Below are 26,082 nucleotides of genomic sequence, written 5' to 3'. Positions count from 1 at the left end.
TCAAGTGATGTTCACTGGTCCTTGAAAAAGATTTATTACGGGATCATGACACCATCAAACAACAAGAATGGATCATTTTTAAGTACGTCAATAACCGTACCATTACCGGCAGAGGACGGTCAAGGATCCTACTCTTGGCCCCTCATTAAGAAAAATTCTCTAAATTCACCAACCAATAGTGTTTGAGTATTTGATATTTGATATCTTTTAAAAAATGAAATAAAATTGAATTTCCAAATAAAATTATATTTTTAAAATAAAACAATAAAAATACATAAAAATAGTTACAAAAAATAAAATAAATATTGTTAAACCTTTAGCAAAATACTAAATCCTATACCCTAAATCATAAATTCCAAACCCTAAATTATAAACCTTAAATCTTGGATAAACCGTAAACTATTGGAAAATTTTAAACCCTAAATCATACATTAAAAACTAAATCTTAATAACACTAAACCCTAAACACTATTCACTAAACCCTAAACCCTTGGATAAACCCTGAACCATTGGATAAACCCTGAACCCTTGGATAAATCATAAACTCTAAATCAAAAATATTTAAAATTAAACCCTAGAGTTTATGATTTATCCAAGGGTTCATAGTTTACCCAAGGGTTTAGGGTTTAGTGATTAGGATTTAGGGTTTAGTGTTTCTCTTAATGACTTATTCTTAGGTTGAACCTCTAGGTTCACCAACCAATAAGATTGTTTTATTTTATATTTGATATCTTTTAAAAAAGGAAACAAAATATATATTGTCAAATTATATTATGTTTTTTAAATTAAAAGGTAAAAAAAATAGTAGTAATTACAAAAAAAAATATTTTACGTCATCAGCATAACATTAAACCCTAAACCCTAAATCCGAATCCTTAAACCCTTAATCCTAAACCCTAAATCTTTGGATAAACCCTAAACTCTAGGATAAATCCTAAATTCTAAATCAAAATCACTATACACTAAAACACTCAAGGGTTTAGGGTTTTAGTGTTTTTTATTTAGAGTTTAGGATTTACCCAAGGGTTTACGGTTTACCCAAGGGTTTAGGGTTTATGATTTAGGGTTTAGGGATTAGGATTTAGGGTTTAGTGTTTTGTTGACAATGTTAAAAATATATATATTCTTTTTAATTCTTTTTTCTGTAACTATTATCTTTTTCTTACTTTTTTATTTTTAAAACATAATATAATTTGAGAATATTTGGTTTCCTTTTTAAAAAGATATCGAATTTGAAATAATGAAATTCTATTGATTGGTGAACCTAGGTTCATCCTAGGGAGTGAACCCAAGAATAACTCCTCTAATAATGTCATTAATTGGCATTAATACTTTCAAAAGGGAAAATTGCATTTTAAATCACGAAGTTTGCAAAAGTTTACATTTTAAACTTTAAAGTTTAACGTCTAACACTTTAAACATGGAAACTTGTTTTAATAACATATTAAACATTAAAACTAACTTACATGTTTGATAAGTCAAAATTATGTCTGGCACTGTTTCTTAATAGGTCAAAATAGGTGACGAGACGGTTTACTATTTTTTAAAATAAATTTAATTATATTAATTAATAAAAACAAATAAAGTCAGATGAAAATTCAAAATAAATTCTAAAAACTGGAAAAAATTCAGGAAAAAGATAAGAAAAAAAATTTAAGAACAGATAATAATAATAAAATAATAATTTGTAAGAAACCAATAGCAAATAGGAAAAAGTAGGAAACTTTTTTAAAAAAAAAATGAAAAATAATTTATAAAAAAATTATAATTATAATTATAGTTTGAAATATTTTTCAATTTTAACATTCAATAAAATGTTAAAAAATCCTAGTATATCTCGTAATATCTTTTTATAGTGATATAACTAAATTTTTCACCATCACTGCCATGTCGAACCCGAACCGAAAAATTTCAAGTGCTTTGTTGGGTTCAAATCTCTAGGATCTGAAGGATCTGAACCCGACCTAGAAATGCTTACCTAAACACCAAAGAAATATGCGTGCAAGTACTTTTTCATTTTCAATTTTTAATTTTTTTTAATTTTTAAATTTTATTAGTTTTCCAGATTTTTTTTAAATTTTCCTAATTTCGGATTTTTATCAATTTTTACAATTTAAGTTTTTTTTTTAATTTTTAAATTTAGTTTTTGTTTTTTTTTTGTTTTTTGTTTTTTTGTTTTTTTTTGTTTTTGTTTTTATTTTTTTGTGTTTTATTTTTTTCTTGATTTTTTGTCTTTTTGAATTTTATCCAATTTGTAGAGTTTATTTCAAATTTAATCTAATTTTATTTGTTTTTATAAATTAAAATAATTAAAAATATTTTTTTTAAAAAAGGAAAAAATTGCCACGTCGCCTATTTTGACTTACTATGGATAGTACCGGTCACAATTTTGACATGTGAAACAAGTAAGTTAGTTTTGATATTTAATATGTTACTGAAACAAGTTTCCATGTTTAAAGTTTTAGCAGTTGAGCTTTAATGTTTAAAGAGCAAACTTTTGCCAACTTTATGATTAAAAATGCAATTTTGAAAAATTAAATAGACAATTATATAACCTACAATTGCATTTGCTTTATAAAGATTCACATTTTTTTTTGCTATTTTGTTACAGATACTCAGATTTATCATCTCAAATGAAAAGTCCTTAAACTGTTGTAGTTTGCTAATGAACTCAATTTGGAAAATAAAAGAAAAATTATGTTCACCCTTTTTTCTTATGTTAAGAATTGTTTATCGGAAGAATAAACAATATAAATTAGGGTATGAATGGTGACCAAGGAATGAATAGGAACAATGCATTTCTTATTATTCCTAAGAAATTTTACCATTCATAAGGAATAGTTTTTCCTTTTCATTCAATCTCATTCATTTTATTGTACAGAAATATTGAATAAATTTGTTCCTCACTAAATATGATAAGGAATCATTATTCCTCATCATTTCTATAATTTTATTCTTTCCCATTCTTTTTCTATCTGTTCCTTATGTTTCTGTGATGGTTACCAATTAGACCCTTAAAAATTGATTAGCAAAATTGCAAGAAAACAGAAATATATAGACTATATAGGGTAAGTCAAAGATCTTACTGAAACAGAATCTATTCTGAACATATATGAACCCTTTGGTCATAACAAAAGCCCTAAGTTAGCCGCAAGCCTCCAGAGTATCCAATACACAAGAATGTCTAGAAACGTATATTGGTCTAAACTCTGCCCTAATCTGCCTGATCTGTTACGATCAATCTTTGAAAGCTTGACTGGTATACCTCTTTGGATTTTCATCGAGCCAAAAAACCGTTTGCTCAAACTGGTATACCGTTTCAAGAACATGTCCTCTCTATCCATGGCGAATCGTATTACAAGGTCAGAACCCTCTCTTGTATGATCCCGTTCAAGACAAGAACTACGACAAAGTCCATTGTCTGGCTAGTTACAGCAACTGGCTTCTAATAGTAGATTATTGTCTGCATTTCCATCTGTTGAACGTGTTTACTCGGGAAACAATCAATCTCCCTTCATTAGAGTCATCACTTGGTGACAGTCCTTATAGAAACGACCTATTTGAATGCTTCCGTGAGCTCTACGGCACCAAGTTTCTTGTGACTTGGGATGATTTCAAGTTCTCAAAGACGGCTGTCTTGTGGATATGGATTATGGGCATGAACAGTTCACATACAAGACATGGCTGATAAAGACAACAAGCTTTATGTCTATACATATGATCATTACATCAACTTTCTTGATTTCTCAGGAGATTGTCATAAAGAAACTCTTGAAGGAAACCATTATCTTAATCATCCTTTTCCCTTCGTAGTTACGATATATAAGATGAGGATTGCTATAGCAAACTCAGGAGAGGTTATGATCTTTCTGAGCTTGAATGAGTTAAACAGAAAGTTTTGTATTTGTGAGCTGAATCTTCAAGTTGGTAGAGTGGGGTCTTTGGGAGATCAGTTGTTGATTTTTGGTCATGGGGTTACATTTAGAGGACCGGTTAAAGATAGAGGAATCAAGAGTGATTCAGTATGTTTATTGATGATGATCATTTGTCTCGTAATTATATGCGGCGAGGAGAGAAGCAAAGTGTGGTGTGTTGATCTTGCAACAAGTACAATCACATGGTGTACATGATTAGATGATTGGTCTTTCAAGATTTACTGGTGTCCTGGGATTAGCACCAAAATTCCTCGGTATCAGTTTCATCATTTACAATCCAAGATGAGTCTTCGGAATCTCTTAGTCTCATCTTGGTGTTCCAGGACAACCACATAACTATCCTCACTTTTGTATCATCATCTGTCTTTGAGTTTAGGGTTTATGGAAAATTTGATCCAAGTTTTTTTGATTATGGCTAGTTGTAGCCATTGGCTTTTATTGTTGATTCTCGTTTAGATTTGTATCTTTTCCATGTGTTTACTCGCTGGAGGATCAATCTTCCAGCTATGAAGTCATTGCTTCTTGAGTTTTTGGTCAAGCTAGCTTCTAAAGAAAAGAGCCAAGACCCGTGGTCAAGCTAGGTCTCTCGGCAAATTCTTATTATGCTTACAAAATTAGAACATATTACGAAGCCCATTTAGTTCATGAGTGGTGCAGGAAAACTATGGTATCAGTTTGGTTTTATTTTTAGGAATTTAAACTTGGTAAAACATTTTAAATTTGGACTTTTTCTCTGTCCCTCTGTTTCCGCCGCCAAAAATATGCAAACACTTTTCTTTTCAACACATTAATATCCTTTTGAATCTCCTATATAAAATTGTCTACCTCAACACATTAATTATCAAAAGCACCTTCTACTGAAAAACAATATAAACTAAACAATGAAGTTTTCATATTCTTTATCCAAACGATTTGTTTTCCCTAATTTGGCCATCCAATTCCTCATAATACATAGTGTTTCATCACTGAACATTACCAATGAGTATCTCAACCACAAATGCTTCCTTAATCAAGGAATATATAATTCTGGAAGTGAGTACAAGGACAGTCTCAACATTCTCTTTCGTAAAGTTCGTACTGATGATTATGCTCGGACCGGTTTCATGCACCTAACTAAGGGCCCTGCTTCTGATTCTGTCACAGTCATGTTCCAGTGTCGTGGTGACTCTTATGGATCTAAATGCCGTACATGCGCTGACACTGCAGTCGCTGGGGTAAATATAAATTTAAATATAAAGATTAGGTTTTTGAGGTGTTAGAATATCTGCATCGATGAGTTTCTTCCCAAACATTTCTAGACATTTTATATTAATATTTTTAACTAATTTAGTTATGCTTTAAAATTAGATGTTTTAAGCATATGTGTGCCAGTCAAAAATAGACAACTGGAACTATAGCCATAAAAACGATTATTGGCAACCTCAACTTTTCTACTCTCTCTCACTTATTTTTTTTAATTTTTTATTAATTTTTTGGGTAAGAAACTCATTAAAGAGCTCACCAGTACGCATGCCCTTATAAACCTTATCTTTGAGCCAAAAGAGAAATGATAACATGAAACAAAAATAAAACTAGAGTTAACTAGAAAAAAAAAATAGATATGAAATTCGCTCTAGATCCACTCTAAATATCCATATATTTGTAAGATCGTATCTGTGTGATAGTATCTTGGATCAGTAGATCTCCAAAGTTTGTAAATATATTAAAATATATTTTAAATAACTTATAAAAGATACATTAAATTTATACATCAATTTTATTTTTGAATTATTTTGTATTATTACTTTTATTTTCTAAAATATTATATTTAAAATATTTTTTTCATTTTAGATAAATACCCAGTTTCTAGATATCCAAAAATCACAGACCTAAATATGGATAGCATAACATGGATCTAACAGATCCGAATGCCCTGGAATTTCTAGATATCCAAACCCCTCTCAACCCAGGTTATTTAAATATCACAATTTATCATAAATGTTGTATAGAAACGGGATTATAGTGCCGATGGTTTTCATTAAATGCAACTATGTTAATAATGGTTACAAACTATTTTTATACGATGGTTTCTTTAAATCCTTAACTGTAAATTTTTTTCCTAAACATCAAAATAATCACTTATTATACAAATAACTAGGAGAAGAAAGCTTTCACTGAATATTAATTCATTATTTAAAATGGTACAAAACAGATATGGTTTTATATTTCAGTTTCGTAAGAGATGTCCGAGGAACAAAGGAGGTATAATATGGTACGACCAATGTTTTCTTTGGGTTAGTGCGATCGGTGAATCAATGTCAATCAAAACTAATTACAAGAATATTTTTTCTATGTACAACCCAAATAATGTGAGAGGGGATGCAAAATTGTTCGCCAAGAGGGTGGTGGATTTTTTTTCTGAGCTGACACTTAAAGTCAAGAAAAACACTGAGGCCGGCTCCATCATCATACTTTACGCGGCAGGGGAAAAGAAGCTAGGGAAAAATACATTATATGCAATGGTGCAGTGTGTAAGCCTAACAATAGATTGTAAAAGTTGTTTGGCATGGAGTATAACAAAGCTTTTCAAGAATGGTGACATCAGAGAAGGAGGGAGAGTTTTGGGTATGAACTGTGATGTAAGATATGAGATATACCCTTTTCTTAGAAGTTAAGCATTTTTTTATAGTGGTGATAAATACATCCTCTTCATTTTTTTCCAATTATGTTTTAGTTTGTTTCTCTTTATTTTTTTCTGAAATGTAATATTCATATTTTAATAAATAATGTTCACAAAAACAAATATAAAGAAATTGTTTAGAAGATTAAAATGGAATTTTTTTTTTTGTTAAACAATGAAGGTGATTGGTTGAAATGTAACTGTAAAAACTTTACTGTAGAATTTAGGCAGTAAGGTTTTTCGATTTAGCTGTAAAAGATGTAGATTTAAAATTGATTGCTACATAAATATATTGTCTACAGCCAAAAAGATGGAGCTTTAGAAAATAAGGGTTTTACAGTTTTTTTTACTGTAGCTTTTAAAAACAAGATAAATCATGATTGATAATTTAAAGACTATAAATAAAACTTAAAACTAAAGTCACATTTTACAGTCAAACAAATCACCCTCAGTGTTTTTGAACTGGCTTAGTTGAGGCTATTACTAAACAGACTTCTTTTTTATCCTCAGTTTCTGATAGCTTTGCTTTTAGCGACTTCAGCCGTTTGCGAACTCTCTTACAAGTGATGAGGCTGCTGGTATTTAGTGTAGCTTAAGAACTTGAAGCTTGATAGGTTGCTGCAGTGGTGGAGCTTTGGTTCGTGTCCTTGTGTTACACACGAAGAATAGTGTGTGACACACGCTTCAAAGAATTAAAAAAACGTCAAGACACAATGTTGTGGGATATTTCCATATGTTTGGTTGACAAAATAAGCACTAAAGGAATGTTAGTAGATCACAAATTGGAAAGTTTTGTAAGGGATCAAGAGATGAAGAAAGTGAGGATTCAGAGAATGAAGCAGAGCAAATGGTGGATGGAGTTTTGGCATCTGCGGTAAAGGAAACCTTTGAGATTCCTTCTCAAGCAGAGCTTATAAACCGGGCTTTTGCTGGTGATGATGTGTTAGATGAATTTGACAAGGATAAGGAAAAGGTTCTAAAGCAGGAAGTTCCTAAACCTGAAAAACCAGTTTTCTACTTCCTGCTTGGGGAGATTGGATCTATATACAAAGAAAGAGAGGTATATTTCCAGGGATGGTTATGGAATACAAAGCTAGAGAGAGAGAGAGAGAGAGAGAGAGAGAGAGAGAGAGAGAGAGAGAGAGAGAGAGAGAGAGAGAGAGAGAGAGAGAGAGAGAGAGAGAGAGAGAGAGTTCTCAAATCAAGGAAAGACGCTCGTCTTAAACAAGTTATCATATAAGAAACACTTGATAAAAAGGTCAGTAGTGTCTCACTCTAGCTTCAATTTGTTGATAAACCATTCAATCTCGAATACCATGTTATCTGTTTTTTGACAGACTGAGAAACTTCATACAACGACTCTACAATTCCCTCATACATCAAAGGAACTTTTTCGAGCATAGTATGCATATGCATATAGGTCCCGAGTTTAATCCCTAGACCATTGTTGGGGAACTAAACCAACCAGAGGTTAGTCTTGATTACTTTGTCAAACTTTCATTAACACGCGTGTCGCTAATTGTTGTACTTGTTTTGACCATTTGTGTGTGTAGGTTGTGAAAAAGACTGGGGTCATAATTAAACCGGTCAGGTTTGAGGAAGTAAATCCAAATTATGAAGTAGGTGATGATGAACACCGTCAAAACCATCAGAAACAAAGACCTAAAAAGAAAACTAGTAGACGCCAAAGCAAAGTCAAGTCCAAGTAAAACAGATTTTGATCCTATGGGAATATGATCTAGCCTTAGTAAACTTATCTTATTATAAAATATGGACAATGTTGTTTATTTCAGAGCTCTTGAAAACTCTTGTTCATCTCCTTGTAAAACTATTTCTATGTTTCTTGGTTTTAATGTTTTTTTCGGTCTGTTCTTAATGCTCGGTGTAATACTTTCTATAAGATTAATATAATAAAAATTATTATTAAACATGACCGTAAACTATTTTATATGTAAATTTTTTTAACGTTGATTTATTAATAATATTACAATTATAAGAAAGATTACATAGACGATTTGGTAACCGGCAATACTATCTGCCTTACGAGGATCTACGTCTAACTGCATCACCTGAGCCGTCCAACGAAGACCTACGCCTGACCGGATTTACTTGCACAATGTTGAAGATCCCTTGTAAGTCTTTCTTCCATAGTCTGCATAATTATTTAATAAATCATTTTTTTCTCCAGAAATTGAAACCTGGACCTCCTATAATGCGCAATCTGCAAGAAATTGCATAGCCTGAGATTTGAACCCCACACCTGAGTGTAGAAGTCTTTAAACCTTAACCACTAGAATACGGTGCTTCCACGTGTAAATTTTTTTTAAGATAGCTGATTATCAATATTTTTTTTTGTCAGCAACAAACAGACGAATTATCAATATTATTAAATAAGATCATTGTTAACATTTGTCCCTACAACTTTTTGACATATTATTTTTTTGCCATTAGACTTATTTTTTACATGACGCTTACAAGAGATGTACAGCATGGCACAAGGAGTACCGTCAAGCATGGATCCCATAAGGCGACTCAGGTGATGCAATTAGGCGTAAATCCTCATACGGCAGGTAGAATTTTCGGCTATAGATTCGTCTGTAATATTTTTCATAGTTGTAATAGCATAATTATCCAGCGTTTAAAAAAAGACTTATTTTTACATAAACTAACTGCCGTTAATCTTATATATTTCTACCCTTTTTTTTGTAACACAATATTACGAATATTAATAGTAACATTCCCCCCTTAGTTGTAATAGCATAATTATCCAGTGTTTAAAAAAAGACTTATTTTTTACATAAACTAACTGCCGTTAATCTTATATATTTCTACCCTTTTTTTGTAACACAATATTACGAATATTAATAGTAACATTCCTCCCTTAATTGTAATAGAATAATTATCCAGCGTTTTAAAAAAGAATTGTTTTTTACATAAACTAACTGCCGTTAATCTTATATAAGTAAGTACCTATTATTATGTTGTTTGTTTTATATTCATAATGAAATTATCTTTATATTTTCTTAACACTTAGTATATTTTTGATAAGATTTATTAATATTATATCGAAAATCACATTTAATTTCAAAAAATAACAATTAATGTCTATACACAAAAATCAAATATTTTTCTTATCTTAGAATAAATATAGAGAAATTAGGGCCATATAATAAGCCAAAAAATATTAAGTCCATACACATAATAGGATAATGGCTATGATATGTTATATAATGTAATCCAAAGTTCCGAAAAATAGTCTTACATGTGCGTGGAAGGAGAACTGTATTTTTTTTATCTATACCCTAAAAACTGAAAAGTCAATACCAACTTTTTCTCTTTCCATCGTCGCCGAACGCCATTTGGAGAGATGATTGGAAGAAGCCGATTAGCTGAAATCGATTGTGAGGTGGAGTTGGCGAAGGGAGAAATCTTAAAGCTTTATCTCTAGGTTTGTGTTACTGGCAGAAATTGATAATCGACGTTTTCCAAGTTTGCGGCAAAATTTGCAAGGCGGAGTGATCTCCTATCAAACCCAAGTAAGTACAGTTTGATTAATGAGCATAGTCGGCCTTATCCTCTGTTTTGAACCCATCTCGCTGTGCATTAGCACCATTAACACCGTTTATTGTTTGCAGATCCAGATTTACGGGTATACAGGCGGTCGATCAATAAATAATTTGCAAGACAATTTTAAGTTTACAAGCCCAGTTATGATTTTCGTATTTGCCTCCTTCACCATGGGCCTCTCCATGGCTATTTCTGTGTTGTTTTCGTTAGTTTCCCCCACATGATTTTCTGGGTTCGTGTTTGTGGAAGCAAGTTATGTATGTTGTAATATGACTATACTATCTACACGAGTTTGATAGTATAGTCACCATGTTTAGTAGAAATAGCTCACATAGCAAAAATTGATCAAATTATGTTGTTTTGTTAAAGTAGAATAGTATACAAGTAGTTGTAACTAAATATATTTGATCTTTATCGACTCTATCCAACATAGGAGCGTTGAGTGAAGTTTGGTTTGCTTGCTCATGTTATACTATATGACTTTGTTTGTAGTATAGTTCCATGTTATGATTGTGGAAGCATGCATAGAGCTATGAAGTTGAACAAAGTTCACTATGTTATGATTGGACGCCATCACTGTAAGTAAACCTTAACACTTTGTTTTATTCATCTATATTGCTATAGAATTTGTACTATTGTTAGTCTGGTATTCTCCTTGCTTCGGTACTAGTACATGTCGGTACTATATTACTTAGCATGTCTTATAGTATGTAATCATTTATTGCATTCATGTACATGTGTTTTGTTCTTTACTAATTGTGTAACTCCATTCCACGTTGTAACTAGGTCAAGACTCGTCTATGTTGATGTGTGCAATGACCAGGGGCGAAGCTACGTTGACGTTTATGGGTGCACGTTCACCCCTAATTATTTATACAGTTAACTTTTACAATGAACATATTAGCTATAATTGGCTCATTTGGTTGTGGTGCACCCACAACTCTCAAGGGACATGGGTTCAATACTCCACTTTTCTAATTTTTATCATTAATATTAGTTATTGTGCACCCAGTAAAAGACAAGTCTGGCTTCGCCCCTGGCAATGACTACATACTTTATATATCTTTCAGGCTGCAAATACTAGGAGCCACGATGAAGCTGCAACTGGCATTGAAGAAGGACAGCAAGTGGTGACTTTTTGCTAGTTAATGCCCCTGATATGCCATATAGTTTAGTACAATTTGAGAACTAATGGACCTCATATGCTGTATTAGCATATATATCTCTTGTATATAGTGCAGTCCAACAAATTCAAGCATTTTATGTTCTTTTTTTTTTTTGAATTGAATGTTAAATTTAATTCAAAAAGAAAAAACCTTGTTACAACTATGTGTGTCCTTTCTTCTAAGGTTTCTATACAAGTTTTATAAAATCAATAAGAAAATCATGCTTCAGCTTATCGACCTCCTCATCTCTTCCCATCCTTCTCAAACTCTACCTAGCTCTCACTCCTACTAGGCAGCCAGCTCTCACTCCTACTGGATTTACCAGCACTCACTCCTACTGGATTTCCAGCTCTCACTCCTACTGGTTCTTCCCAATCAAATTTTAGCCTTCAAAAGTTTATCCCTTTCTCAAAACTGCAGCTCAAGTCCCCTTCACATGAAGTATTATCTTGTTGAAAACCAATATTGTAACCCTCCTGCCAGCCTCTTATCCCCCTTCTTTTGAATGATTGAGAATTTATTTCTCATGGTCTTGTCGATCAGCTTTGCAATTAGAGCATATGGAGAAGCAGCCTCCCCGTGTCTTCTTCGGTTTCTCTCTCTCCAAATGCTATGAACTGCAGTCTGAAATACATATCTGATAGTAAAGAGGAGCATTTTCTCTTGATCTTCATCGACAATTATCCTCCTAATATCAGACCAGCTCGAAGTAAACCGATCCCTTAGCACACCTCTCGCTAGTTTCTCCCATATCTGCTTTGAGTATGAGCACTCAAAAAATAGGTGATCAACTGTTTCCACCGGTACTTGGCAGAAGATACAAGAAGTGTCAACACTTGCGGACCATTGTGCCATTCTACTTCCTGTTGACAGTCGGTCCCTCAAAGCGACCCAGACCACAAAAGAGTACTTCGGTGTTGCGTGTTTGAACCACACAGCTTTATGCCAATCATATTGTTGATGTTGTTCTCTGATTTGCTGCCAGGTTTCTGCAGTAGAGAATTTCTCCTTGAATTTATTATTCCCACTTCTCCAAAGATAGACATCTTCCTCATCTTGTCTCCAACTAACTTTAAACTTCTCTATCTCCTGCTCTACTCTGTTAAGGATCATAAATCGATGATTCTTTCTTCGATGACAACGACAATCCGCAACCTTTGCATTCTCTGTTAAACCCATGTCTATACAACCTCCATTACCCAATAAGTCTTTTAAGCATCCAAGAGGAGACCATTTATCATACCAAAAAGAAGCCCTCTCACCATTTCTAACCTCCACCCTATATAGCTCCTTTGCCTTCTCCCTGTACTTCAGTATTTTCCTCCATGTCCAAGAGCCCAGTTGCGATGTATCCTTTATTGACCAGAATGAACCTTTTCTGATGAGATACATCTTAATCCAACAGACCCAAAGAGATTTAGCAGCTAGTATTCTCCAAATAAGCTTCAAAATACAAACTACATTCATCTCCTTCAAGGATCTGATACCCAAGCCTCCTTCCTGCTTCGTTCTACACACTTCCTTCCAACTAATTTTTGTTTTCCTGCTGTTCATCTCCACACCAGACCATAAGAAAGCCGAACAGATTCGCTCTATTTCCTGAATGCAACCACTTGGCAACCTGAAAGCTGCCATCCAGAAGTTTACCAAGCTCATGATGACTGAATTTATCAGTTGCAACCTGCCTGCGTAAGATAAGAAGCGGCCTGTCCATGATCCAATCCTCTTTCTAATTTTCTCAACTAGAGGAAGAAAATCATTTACTGACATGTTCTTTGTGAGCAATGGCAGTCCTAAGTATCTGACGGGAAGATTTCCAGATGCTAGGGGAAAGTGACTTACGATTTCTGCTCTCTTTTGATCTGAGAATCCCGCCATAAACAGGGTAGATTTTTCCAAACTTATCTTCAGGCCCGACATTTTATCAAACTCCTCAAAAACTCTCAATATCCCTTCCACAGATCTTCGAGAGCCCTCAATGAAAACCATTAAGTCATCTGCAAAACAAAGGTGAGTGAGACCAATGTTTTTACACTTCGGATGGAATCCTATCAGGTTTCGGGCGGCTGCTTCATCCAACATCTTTGACAATACATTCATACATATAACGAACAGATAAGGAGACAGGGAGCATCCTTGACGCAATCCTCTATTACTCTGAAAATACCCAGCCAGCTCACCATTAACTTGGACAGAGAAAGAGGCTGTAGTGATACAGAGTGAGATCCATTTAATAAACTTCTCAGGGAGACCAAGAGCTTGAAGTGTGTTGAGTAGGAAGCTCCATTGCACAGAGTCGAAAGCTTTTGATATGTCGATCATCATTGCACACCTTGGAGATATGTCCTCTCTATGATAATCTTTCACAATCTCTGTAGCTAACAGCACGTTCTCCATCAACAACCTTTCCTTAATGAACGCAGACTGATTCCAAGAGATACATTTCGGCAAAATACCCTTCAATCTGTTTGCCAGGAGCTTTGATATTATTTTGTATAATACATTGCAGCACGAGATTGGCCTGTAGTCCTTCATGATCTTCGCTTCTGTTGTTTTCGGAATCAGTGCCAGTATGGTAGAGTTAAGACCTTTCGGTAAGAACCCCTTAATGAAAAAAGACTGGACAGCAATAGTGACATCATCTCCAATTATCTGCCAAGTCTCTTTGAAGAACTCTGAGGTATACCCATCTGGCCCTGGTGATTTATGCCCTGGCATCTTGAAAAGAACCTCTTTAATCTCTTCTTTAGTCACCTCCTTCACTAGCTTTCCACAATCAATCTCACTACATTGAAAACCCAACAGCTCTCGCAGTCTCTCCACTGTTACTCCTTCAAAGTCCTCAGGAACAGCATTCAGAAATTGTGAGAAGAAACCCTCTGCTTCAACTTTTATCTCCTCATCAGTCTTAGCCAATGTACCATCAGCTCTCATTACTTCTCGTATACCATTTCGCACTTCTCTAACTTTTATCGCATTGTGAAAGACCCTATTGTTACCATCGCCCACATCAAGCCAATGTAACTTCGATCTTTGCTTGTAGAATTCTTCCTCCAAGTAAGCTAACCGTTGCCATCTTTCATAAGCTGCTGCTTCTTCTCGTATCGCGCTCGCTAGAGGTTGCTCCAAAGTGGCTTTTTGTTTCTCACATAAGGTTTTAAAAGCTTCTCTAGTTTTCTTTGGCAGGTCTCCTAACTTGTCTTTGCAAAGCAAACGTAGCGGCTGTTTTAGAGCCTTCAATTGCTTTGTGAGCTTGAACATAGCTGTTGTTGAGTGGAACAAAGCCACATTTCCCCTCCAATTCTCCTCCATCAAAGGAAGAAACTCCGGCATCTTAGCTATACAGTTTGTGAACTTGAACGGCTTTCTTTTCCGGGTTTCCTCTACCACTAGTTGGATTCTACATCTCAGATGATCTGAGCAACCCCCAGGTTCGAATACACAGTAAGCCCTTGAAGAGTGAAGCCACCTCTCATTAATCAGCACTCTGTCCAACTTCTTGCATATGAACCCCTCTTCCCTCTTATTACACCATGTAAACTTCGGCCCCTGATACCCCATATCTGTTAGACCACAATAGCTGGCAATCTCTTGAAAATCTCGCATACCCCCTGGCAGTCTCGGTGAACTTGCAAAACCAGAGTGCTCTTCAATATCCAGAATCTCATTAAAATCCCCCATTATCATCCAATTTTTATCCTTGAACATCGGTGAGTCATAGTGACTTCTCAAGTCGTCCCACAACTCTTTCCTCTCCTCTATACCATTTGCAGCATAGATAAACGAACAAAAGAATTCCTCTTCCACACCTTCCATCAAAATTGAACAAGTGATGATCTGGCTGCTTTTATAAACAGGGCTCATCCTCACACTTTGCTGCCATACTACCCAAATTCTACCCAAATTATGATGCTCATAATTTGTCATACTGTCCCACCCTGCAAAAACTTCACTTACTATCTTTCTCGCCTTTCTCTCTTTTACTCTTGTCTCAATCAAACACCCAAACTGCATATTATTATTTCTACTCCAATTACGAACCACCTCCTGCTTTATAGACTTATTGAAACCCCTTATATTCCAGAAGAACCCCGCCATTAATGATGCTTTCTAGAACCCCTTGTTGTAATACCAATCTCACTTCTTGAAATAACAGTCTCAGAAAGGACTTTATGAAACGTTTTTGAGTTCCTCGGTAATATCTGTCTCCCACCTTCAGATTCAACTACTTTTGGTTTCTCAATTCCATTGCCCTCCTCCACTACATCTTCGCTAGGCTCAGATGTATCTTCTTCCCTACTATCCTCCAAGTTTTGCAGAGCGGCATACCTTGATGGCGTTATTGTTACCTGACCAAATTGTAACTCTTTAGGTGACTTCCAAGGGCTTCTGATAGTCTTCTCTGCAACCTGCCGCCAGCTCTCATTTAGTTTTCCGCTTCCATTACCCTCCTGCACGCCACTCTTCTCTATTGTTTTTTCAACTTCAGTAACTATCTCCACTGCCTCCATTACTCTAGTATCCTGCAAGCTCCTTTCCTTTTCCATATCTTTTCCGACCTCCAAATCTTTTACTACCTCTACCTCCTTTCCGTTCCCATCCCCACCTTCTTCAACATCCTTTTCCTGTCTTCTCTTTCCCTCTGATAACTCAACTTCATGTATTTCTCCCTCCTCTTTCTTCATGCTACAGATTATATCTGAGTGCCCCCACTTTCCACAGCTTCTACATTTTGTAGGTAACCCTTGGTATGCAAACTCCACCATTACTTCCTCATCTCCTATCTTAAAATTCATCCTCTCTGGAAGCTGCTTCGATAAGTCTGCTTTGACACACACCTTGGCTATCTCAAAATTCGAGCATGCTATCGTCTCCGGGTGTAGTCTATCTGGTTTGCCAGCCGCACTCGAGATGAAACTCAATCCCTCCCACGAGTACATACTCATCGGGACATTGCTTAAGTGAACCCACAGTGGAGTAAGTTGTCCTTCTGATTTATCCACCACCGGAGACCACTTAGAGACCACCATGGGAATCCCAGCAATATTCCACACACCTCGCCTTATGATCTTCCCCCTTATCACTTCACTTGGGACCCTGATTCTTATTGTTACCGCATCCATTTCATAAACATCAATCTTCATCGATTTCTCACCAAACATCCAGATCTTATTTAGGATCATGTGCACTTTCGCAACGTGTGGAGCCGTTTCCAAGAATCGCGCTATCACAAAGTCATCCCACAGAGGATTTGCTTTTTCCACAATTTCCGACGGAACATTTACCGACTGCTTTCCTTCCAAAACTGAAATCTCCAGATCGTAACTTTTTAATCCCTTCTGCTGTTTCGCCACCGTAACCCAAGATCTCTGCATCACCGGAACAATCTGAGCCGGAGGATCGCCTGGAGTCTCCGTTGACTCCATCTCCTTCGCCTTCACAATCGCCGGAAAACCCCGAGGATCGAGATTCGTTGTCGCCTTCACAATCGCCCTTTTTCTCTCTTAGCAAAACGATATTGGTTCTCTACATTTTATGTTCACTACTTGTATAATGTTTATCTTCTTGAATCCGAATACACATTCGCACCACAGAGATGCATCATTTGTGCTTCTCACTCTTAGATAACTTACTCAATATGGGAGGTGACCTGTTGGTTTTTATTTTGTACACTAGACGATACGACTTTGCATACAATATAGTTAGTCAGCTGGTTGAATACAATTAATTAGTTGTATAAACATTTTGGTTTATAGTTTCCAAATTTTTTGCTACACTTAAGTTCAACACCTCAAGCATGGGATGCTTCTTTCAAACACATTGGATGCAGAGGTTTCATATATATCGTCAATGGACGACTGCATTACGTTAATTCTCTCCATGTGTGAAAAGTGCTTCCTTTTCTAATTGCATCGAACTGTGTAGATGAAATTGATTTTTCTTTTCCTTCCATATGATAGGGTGTCGTTCTATACTATTATTTGTATTGTGTTGTCCATTTTTTTTGCAGTTTTTCTCTATTGTCTTCATTGTATCACATGTTCATGTACATGGCCGCATTATGATGTATATGTACTTCTCATGTTACAACTTCATGTTATGTTTATTCATGAAGAGAACTAAAGCTTCAGTTACATAGTACCCATTTGTGAAAGACCATCGTTGTTGCTGTACCATCAACCCCCCTGCTCCTTTACGATTCTATTTGTTTGAAAACGCCATACCAATACCGACGATGTTATGTTGTTGCTGGTGTTGTCACTTGACCTCGTTATGAAAAACTGCCTTACATTACTCCTCGTAATGTGTGAAACATGCGTCTTCCTCTAATTGCATCCAACTGGGCTTTGTAACTTCAGAGATTGCTTGTATGGTTAATCGCAGTTACAAGAAAAGATTATACCATTATAAAAATAGTATAAAAACAGGATATGCTCAGCTCAAATCAAAATAAAAAAAAAAATATTTTCTGTTATGGTAGAGATTTGACAATCGGAGTCTGTGATATATGTTTTTCCTCTCTTATGTTTCCTTTATTTGTGACTTAAATCCTCTAGCAGTGTTTGTTATAACTTTGTTTTCCATTTCATTACATAGCAGTGTAGGCTTATGTATTGTATTATGATGCTTGCCTTCATGTCATCATTAACATTTTCTATCTTGCGACTAGTAGACAATGTGCGGTCATGTTTTGCTTGCTTACCTTTAATAATTGCCTTCTCTTCTTTGTGTCTATATCGACTCAATCCATGTCATAACATTAGGCCACTGCAACTTGTCTGAACGCATGTATTGAGGATCTGACTTCTTTGCCTAAACTATACCATATATCGTATATTATAGCTTTGTTTGGATCACTTTCTACACATGTAACATTATTCAACATCACATAAAAACGTGGAAACAAAGCAAACTTGGACGTATATGGTTTACACCAAAATGTGGACATACTACATTGAATATAGGGTAGTCTCGTTACTATGCATGGGTATATTGTATATTTTCAAGCCCCTTATGAATAAACAATTACCAATTATTGTGACTTTGTGTGTGGCAGAACTTAAATAGACTACATAGACTATAGAATAATATTGCCTCTGCGTTTTTTTCATAACCCAACATGCGGGCACAATTTAAGCACATGTGTTTTTAACTTTACTCCACTCCCACACACACACGCTTGCAGGGTTATTCTTGGCAATATTGAGCGTAACTAGTCCCATCAGAGACTTTCCACTGTAGAATGGCTATAAGCTTAATATTAGGGTCCAATATGAATATTCACCAAATTCACCCATAAATATATCCTAAAATAAAAAATCTAAATAATAAAACTTTTGTAAATTAATATCTCTATAAATTAATAAAATTTCAAAGTCCCAACATTATTAATTTATAGAGGTTCTATTGTATTTCAATAAAAATATAAGTTAAATAATATATAGTTTTCAAACTAAATCAAATTTTACACCAATAAAAAAATGAATTAAGCTAAATGATATATAAACTGTTGTATTTTGCTTATGAACTCAATTTTGAAAATAAAAAAAAATAAAAAAAATGTAATTATGTTCACCCTTTAATTATTTTTATTATGATAAGAAGTGTTTATAGGAAGAATAAACAATATAGTCCAAAATTGATTAGCAAAACTGCAAAAATGAAGAAATACAGAGAAAATTTCATGTTTACCACTTTTATGGTACCACTTTTCATCTTTACCACCACTAAAGTGACATTTTCAAAAATACATTTTTCATTAAGAAGAAAAATACTCTTATATCCGTGTTATATATATATATATATATATATATATATATATATATATAATAAATCATTATTTAAATAAATAAAAATAAAATATTTGTATAAATATTTGTTTTTGAAATTTTTTTTCGAATTTTTCTTTTCAAAATGTCTTTTTGAAAACCAAAAATTATGTTTGAAACTGTTTTTCAAAATTTTTTTAAGTATTTATTTATATTTTTATTAGATACCTAAATTCTGCATTCCAAAAATCCTATCTCACCATTCAACTCTAAATTGTAAGTCTAAATAAGGTATAAATATATTAAAAATGAGATAAAAATGGCTAGTGTAAACATGAAAAAAATGGTATTATCAATGTGCTATATAGGGCAAGTCAAAGATCTTATTGAAACAGAATCTCCGAACATATATGAATCCATTAGTTCACTCAAGAAACAAAAGCCCTAAGTTAGCCGCAGCCTCCAGAATATCCAATACACAATGTCTAGAAACGTTGATTGGTCTAAGCTCTGCCCTGATCTATTACGATCAATCTTCGAAAGCTTGAGCTCTTTGGATTTTCATCGAGCCAAAACCGTTTGCTCAAACTGGTACACCGTTTCAAGAACATGTCCTCTCTATCCATGGCGAATCGTATTACAAGGTCAGAACTCTCTTTTGTATGATCCCATTCAAGATAAAGTCTACCACAAAAACCTTCTTGGAATCGACTTGTCCGAAGTCCATTGTCTCGCCAGTTACAGCAACTGGCTTCTACTCGTAGATCCTTGTCTACATTTCCATCTCTTGAATGTGTTTACTAGCGAAACAATCAGTGTTCCTTCATTAGATTCATCACTTGGTGATAGTCCTTATAGATTCGTACGAAACGACCTATATGAATGCTTCCTTGAGCTCTACGGCACCAAGTTTCTTGTGAGTTGGGACGATTTTAAGTTCTCAAAGACGGCTGTCTTGTGGATAAACGAGAGAAATGGAGATTTCGTCGTCGCATGGGCTATCAAACAGTTCTACATCTTGTCATACAAGAAAATAGCAAATGATGGTGATAAAGGATGGCGTATTACATGCACACAGTGTGAAGACATGGCTTATAAAGACAACAAGCTTTATGTCTACACCTTTGATCATTACATCAACGTTCTTGATTTCTCTGGAGATTGTCCTAAAGAAACCATAGAAGGAAACCATTATCTTAATCATCCTTTTCCCTTCGTTGATACAATATATAAGATGAGGATTGCTATAGCAAACTCAGGAGAGGTTTTGATTGTTCTGAGCTTGAAAGAGTTAAACAGAAAGTTTTGCATTTGTAAGCTGAATCTTGAGGTTGGAGAATGGGAAAGAGTAGACTCTCTAGGAGATGAGATGTTGATATTTGGTCATGGGGTTACAATAAGGGGACCGGTTAAAGATAGAGGGATCAAGAGTGGTTCAATATGTTTCCTTGATGATGATCATTTGTCTGATAATTATCTTGGGACGAGGAGAGAAGCAAATTGTGGTGTGTTTGATCTTGCAACAAGAACAATCACTTGGCATACAAGATTAGATGATTGGTCTTCCAAGATTTACTGGTTTGTTCCAGGACAGGCTTAGTCTTTAATTATCGTCTTTACGTGTAAGTCAAGTGGTACGTTTGAGAAACAACCACATAACTCTTTTCTCTTTTTATCATCAAGTCTTTGGTTTTAAGGTTTATCGAAAATTTGACCTAAGTATGTTTTATCATGGATAGTTGTAGCAATTGGCTATTTATTGTTGATTCTTGTTTAGATTTGTATCATTTGAATGTGACTCGCGAAAGGATCAATCTTTCATCGATATAGTTATTGCTTCTTGGTCAAGCTAGCTTCCAAAGTAAAGACCAGTGGGAACGTTTTAGCGAGCGTAGTATATTGAAGCCCACACTGAAGCCTATCTTATGATCCATTAAGAAGCTTATGTAACTATGTAACTAGGGTTTTATAAACCACTATATATGTCATTAGAGTGCTTGCTAGTATGTAACTTTGGTTGCCATAGTTGCAGCCACATTAAACCCTTTTTATGATATTAATCTATCTTGTTAGCTCTTGGTGACAACTCTCAAGTTTCCTCTCTTTAGTTTCTTTATCATTCAATAAAGCTCTATGAGCTATTAGTCTTTCAATAAGCTCTTTAGAGCCTAAATCTATTTTATCTTCAAATGTCAACATAGTAGTGTAACCTCTTCCATTATATCGGCTTGTGTTCGGTATGAACGAGAGAAAGATGTCAAACGGGCCAGCCCGCGTCCAGATGGCCCATCCCGTGCTGTCATCAAATTCAATTGGACGTTGCCAGCTGGCCCCCTTCTGACAGTGGTCACAAAACCACTGTCCATGCCCGCCCCGCATGTTCTTAGCGGTTAAGCTGGCAACCCGCGGGACAGTGACTACAACCACTACAAAGATCATCAGTTTATATACTTACTCCATCTTCACAGCTTTTTGGACAGCTGATTTGCTTGTTCTGAACAGGAGATTATGTTGTAGCCTGGAGTTACAAACAACATTTCTCATACAGGAAAGGTAGGAATGGTCCTGAACATAGCGAAGTGAAGTGAAACATTAGACTAGGACTCCCAATTTTTTTGAAAAAAAAATTACATTGAAAAAGATCCTTCAATTAAAAAGAAAAATAAAAATTTTGTTAAAATCTTACTAAAATGTTTGTGGCCTCCGGTGTAGATCAACAAGCTTTATGCATATACATCTGATGATTACGTTGAGATTATTGATTTACGTAGAGATGCCGCTAATGAGATCATGTGATGCGAAACATGTGTGGAAGAAATAGTAGCGATTACTAACACACACACACACTAGATACTCTTACTACAAGCTTATGATCAAACAAAAGACTATTATGAATCTATCATCAAACAACTTAATTTAAAATTTTATTTTATTTTATAAATTGATTGTTAATCGGGAATCAAGAAATCATGTAATAATCTTAGGGTCTCTCTCTCTTCCAATCATGATAGAAAAAAGGATCCACTATCGGCTCGTGGATGAAGCAAACATATAATCTCACAACATTTTCCAAAAGTAACCTAAAGCTAGCATGTATGGTCCTCATCAGAAACCCATTCCTCCCATACCGCCCATACCTCCCATACCACCCATGCCGCCACCACCGCCCATAGCTGGAGACGCATCCTCTTTGGTTGGAATATCAGTCACAACTGCTTCCGTCGTTGTCAACAAAGATGCGACACTAACCAATAGAACAAACCAATAACAAAGATTAGAAAGAAAAATAAAAACATTGCAACTAACTCAAAAGTTGACTATAAATTCTCAAACTTGGTGTACCTTGCAGCATCAACCAATGCGGTTCTGATCACTTTCACAGGGTCGATAATACCAGACTTTACCATATCAACGTACTCTCCTGAAATATAAAATACAAGACAGTTGAGTATATAGCGAAATAACAAGGTGGAGACCAAGCAAGTAGAAAATGCTTATAAACTGTGAGACCTTTAGCAGCATCGTAACCGAGGTCAGGATCATCTGATTCCAAAAGCTTGCCTACGACGACTGCACCCTCTACTCCAGCGTTGGATGCAATCGTGTAAACAGGTGTCTGCATCAAAGAAAGATTTTGTATGTTTTAAGATTCTGGAACTATTTATACTGGAGATTAAGAAAATTGTGGTGAGAGAAAAACCTTGAGAGCGTTTTGGATGATTTGAACACCAATCTTCTGATCAAAGTTAGCTGTGGAAAGCTTCTCAAGCTCTTTTGACGCGTACAAAAGAGCAACACCACCACCTGTAATTCCACATAAAAGTAATGTAATTTATTGGTCTCAAGAACTTAAACAAAGTTTATCTTATAGGATTCAGAATGTTTCTTTACCTGGAACAATACCCTCTTCTACAGCTGCTTTGGTGGCATTTAGAGCATCAGTTACTCTATCTTTCTTTTCGCCAACTTCTGACTCACTCGCTCCTCCAATCTATAAGCCCATAAAAATCCATCTCATCAGGAAATATTCAGTCCATTAGTGTTCTCCCAACAGAAAGGTTAAGAGAACAGTTTCATTACCTTTAGTACAGCAACACCACCAGAAAGCTTAGCCAACCTTTCTTGTAACTTCTCCTTGTCATAGTCAGATTCGCTCGCTTCAACCATGGATCGTATCTGTGTGATTTATTTAGAGTTAGTACATACATAACATCCTTACCAGTTGGGGAAAAGAGTCAAGGAATATCCCTGACTCTCCTGCATGATAAAACATACGAGAAGTGTAAACCAACCTGTTCACATCGTTCGCTAATTGATTTCTTGTCACCAGCACCATCAAGGAAAACAGTGTCGTCTTTGGATACAGTTATCTGTTCACAAATGCAAAATCCGTATGATATAAATGGAAAAGGAGAACAAGCCAAAGGGAATTGGGCCAAACAAACCTTTTTGCAGTTTCCAAACATGCTGAGGTCCACTTTCTCGAGATTCATACCTAGCTCTTCTGTAATTACCTGTGAAATTAAAATCATCAAAGGAATATTATATACCTCAAGCAATTACTTTGAGCAGTGTTTGTCTACGCATATAATAAGTATGCGCTTGCCTGGGCTCCAGTGAGGATAGCTAGGTCCTGCAAGTTGGCCTTTCGGTTTTCTCCAAAACCAGGGGCCTTCACAGCACAGACCTATAATGTAATTGCATTTACATCAATCCAAGCTTGATAAAAAACTAATAAGACGTAGTAAGGAAGACAAAAAAAGACATGACAAAAGGCTGAAAATAAAAACCTTGATTCCAGCACGAAGTTTGTTTAGAATTAGCACAGCGAGAGCCTCGCTATCCAAATCCTCCGCAACGATCAGCAATGGCCTTTGCTTCTGAAAAGGGGAATACAAAATAGATATAGATCTTTAGATACAAAACTAACTTGATGAGTATATCAGCAAATGTAATTAACATTCAAGAAATGACCAAATCGTTTATACCTTGAGAGCCAGTTCTAAGACCTTCACAATAGAATTTAAATTAGAGATTTTCTTCTCGTGGATGAGAATGAGAGGATCTTCTAGTTCCTGCAAACCACATCCAAGCAGAACAAATCAATTCCGAAGTTCATTAATATTGATAAAGCAAAAAGGTAAGATCGGGATTCTTACACATTTTTGGTTCTTCTGGTTTGTAATGAAGTACGGGGAGATGTACCCCCTGTCAATCTTCATACCCTCAACAACCTCAAGCTCATTAAACAAGGTCTTGCCGTCCTGTATCAAGAGATGAAAACATAAGTCAGTGACCATAAGAAAAAGCGAACTAGTTTTTAAAACATCAAAAATTAGCTCACTTGAATTGTGATCACTCCCTCTTTGCCAACACTTTCCATAGCCTTTGCAATCAGTTCACCAATTTCTCTATCCCCATTAGCTGATATTGTTCCAACCTGAGCAATTTCTTCAGAAGTGCTAATCATGCGTGCTCGGCTCTTCAAGTTCGTGACAACAGTATCAACAGCCAACTTGATTCCACGCCTTAGGTCCATTGCGTTCATTCCAGCAGCAACTGATTTACAACCCTCCGTGAAGATCGCTCGAGTAAGAACCGTAGCACAGGTTGTTCCTGTTTTTTACGGGATACAAAAAACAACAATTAATATGAAACTTATAATAGGAGAATAACAAAAACGTATTTTTAAATACAATGAAAGGTCCCCTCTTACCATCACCAGCAACATCGTTAGTGGCGTTAGCAACCTGTTTGACAAGACTGGCACCAACGTTCTTGACTCTATCCTTGAACTCAATGCTCTTGGCGACAGTAACACCATCCTTGGTAACCTTTGGCGCACCCCAGCTTTGTTCGATGATGACGTTACGACCCTTAAAGGACAAGACTTTTACATCAAATACTGTCGAGGGGGCAATAAAAACAGACAATTCACGATACACAAGGGCGTTCTATTGAATTTAGATCTAAAAAAAGTTTTGAAAAAAGTGTATACCTTGGGTCCCATAGTGACTTGAACAGCATCAGCAAGCTCCTCGACACCTCTAAGCATCAAAGCGCGACCTTCAACACCGAACTTTATGTCTTTTGCTGCATAGTTCCTAGTGGAACTGAGTCTGCTTCCAATCTAACCTCACACAGAACACACATCAATACATGTAAACCCACAACTAGCTAGAACAGAATAACTAGATACAGTTTGGAGAACACGAACCTGTGTCGTACCGTTTCTGGCAACTCTGTTAAATCAAAGGAAGACAAAAAAAAAATTAACTTTCGTTATTCAATTTAATTCGAATTCTGGTAATAATATGATCGAAAATCGGAACTAAACTCGCAATGATCGGATCTCCGATAAACCAATCAGAAACAAGTTTCAAAAAATAAACAGAATTAAAATCGAATCAAATGAGGCGAGTAGATCTGACCTAGCTTTTGAAGCAATGCTGGAGACGAGCCTATACATGGTGATAGATTGTCAATCAAACAGAGAGGATTACAGTGGCTTCAGAACAGATCGGAAAGAAGCTAAATTGACAATTCGCAACTCGCAGAAAGGAGGAGAAATTAAGTAGAACGAAGATTCTAGAAGTAGACTAGGGTTTAGGTGGGTTTTGCGTTTTCTCCAAGGTCATTGACATGAGATCTTTTTAGCAGCCGATTTGGATCCGGCTCGAGTTTTTGTGGGCCTTTTGAGGCCCAGCTCATTACTAAAGTAAATTTAAAAAAATCACAAAACAAAAAATGAGAAATTCTTGAAAATATCCATTTTTAAATTTTTGTCGTAAAAATAGCATTCAACGAATAAAATAACTAAAATAAGTTTTATTAAAGAGTAAAGTGTATTTTTACCCTAAGATTTAATAATCTAAACTTAGAGTTTAAAGTTAAGGGGTGGGGTTTTAGATTTAGGGTTTCAAATTTTAAAAAATAAAAAATAAATATTAAAATTTTCGAAAAAAAGGTTATTTTAGTCATTTTTT

The 26,082-nt window shown here is 35.3% G+C and overlaps 3 protein-coding genes and 1 pseudogene across 3 annotated transcripts in view; 2 read left to right on the top strand and 2 right to left on the bottom strand.

Annotated features, from left to right (window-relative positions):
• Window positions 1–26,082, bottom strand: part of LOC117134085 — a 905,201-nt gene that overhangs the window by 216,206 nt on the left and 662,913 nt on the right. The gene's annotated exons all lie outside the window — the stretch shown is intronic.
• LOC103867558 lies at window positions 1,045–11,429 on the top strand (annotated as a pseudogene).
• On the top strand, window positions 17,624–21,243 carry LOC103867557 (putative F-box protein At2g33190). The gene has a single exon (XM_009145635.3). The coding sequence runs from the start codon at window positions 19,578–19,580 to the stop codon at window positions 20,694–20,696; it is 1,119 nt and encodes a 372-aa protein (XP_009143883.1). The 5' UTR covers window positions 17,624–19,577; the 3' UTR covers window positions 20,697–21,243.
• LOC103867556 (chaperonin CPN60-like 1, mitochondrial) lies at window positions 22,004–25,777 on the bottom strand. The gene is made up of 17 exons (XM_009145634.3): window positions 25,528–25,777; window positions 25,314–25,338; window positions 25,095–25,226; window positions 24,813–24,972; window positions 24,441–24,712; window positions 24,256–24,360; window positions 24,085–24,171; window positions 23,887–23,976; window positions 23,703–23,783; window positions 23,542–23,610; window positions 23,389–23,466; window positions 23,177–23,272; window positions 22,988–23,087; window positions 22,797–22,900; window positions 22,607–22,712; window positions 22,439–22,517; window positions 22,004–22,340 (listed from the first exon to the last, which is right to left on the bottom strand). The coding sequence occupies exons 1-17, from the start codon at window positions 25,563–25,565 to the stop codon at window positions 22,202–22,204; spliced, it is 1,761 nt and encodes a 586-aa protein (XP_009143882.1). The 5' UTR covers window positions 25,566–25,777; the 3' UTR covers window positions 22,004–22,201.

Source organism: Brassica rapa, chromosome A05 (assembly GCF_000309985.2).
Source record: "Brassica rapa cultivar Chiifu-401-42 chromosome A05, CAAS_Brap_v3.01, whole genome shotgun sequence".
NCBI lineage: Eukaryota > Viridiplantae > Streptophyta > Magnoliopsida > Brassicales > Brassicaceae > Brassica > Brassica rapa.
This window is presented reverse-complemented; position numbering and strand designations above follow the sequence as displayed.

Coding starts and splice junctions, on each gene's coding strand:
- LOC103867557 (XM_009145635.3), top strand. CDS start 19,578: ATGTCTAGAAACGTTGATTGGTCTAAGCTCTGCCCTGATCTATTACGA.
- LOC103867556 (XM_009145634.3), bottom strand. CDS start 25,565: ATGTATAGGCTCGTCTCCAGCATTGCTTCAAAAGCTAG. Junction 23,611..23,702: donor CTATCCTCACTGGAGCCCAG/GCAAGCGCATAC, acceptor TTAATTTCACAG/GTAATTACAGAAGAGCTAGG. Junction 22,901..22,987: donor AGAAGAGGGTATTGTTCCAG/GTAAAGAAACAT, acceptor GTGGAATTACAG/GTGGTGGTGTTGCTCTTTTG.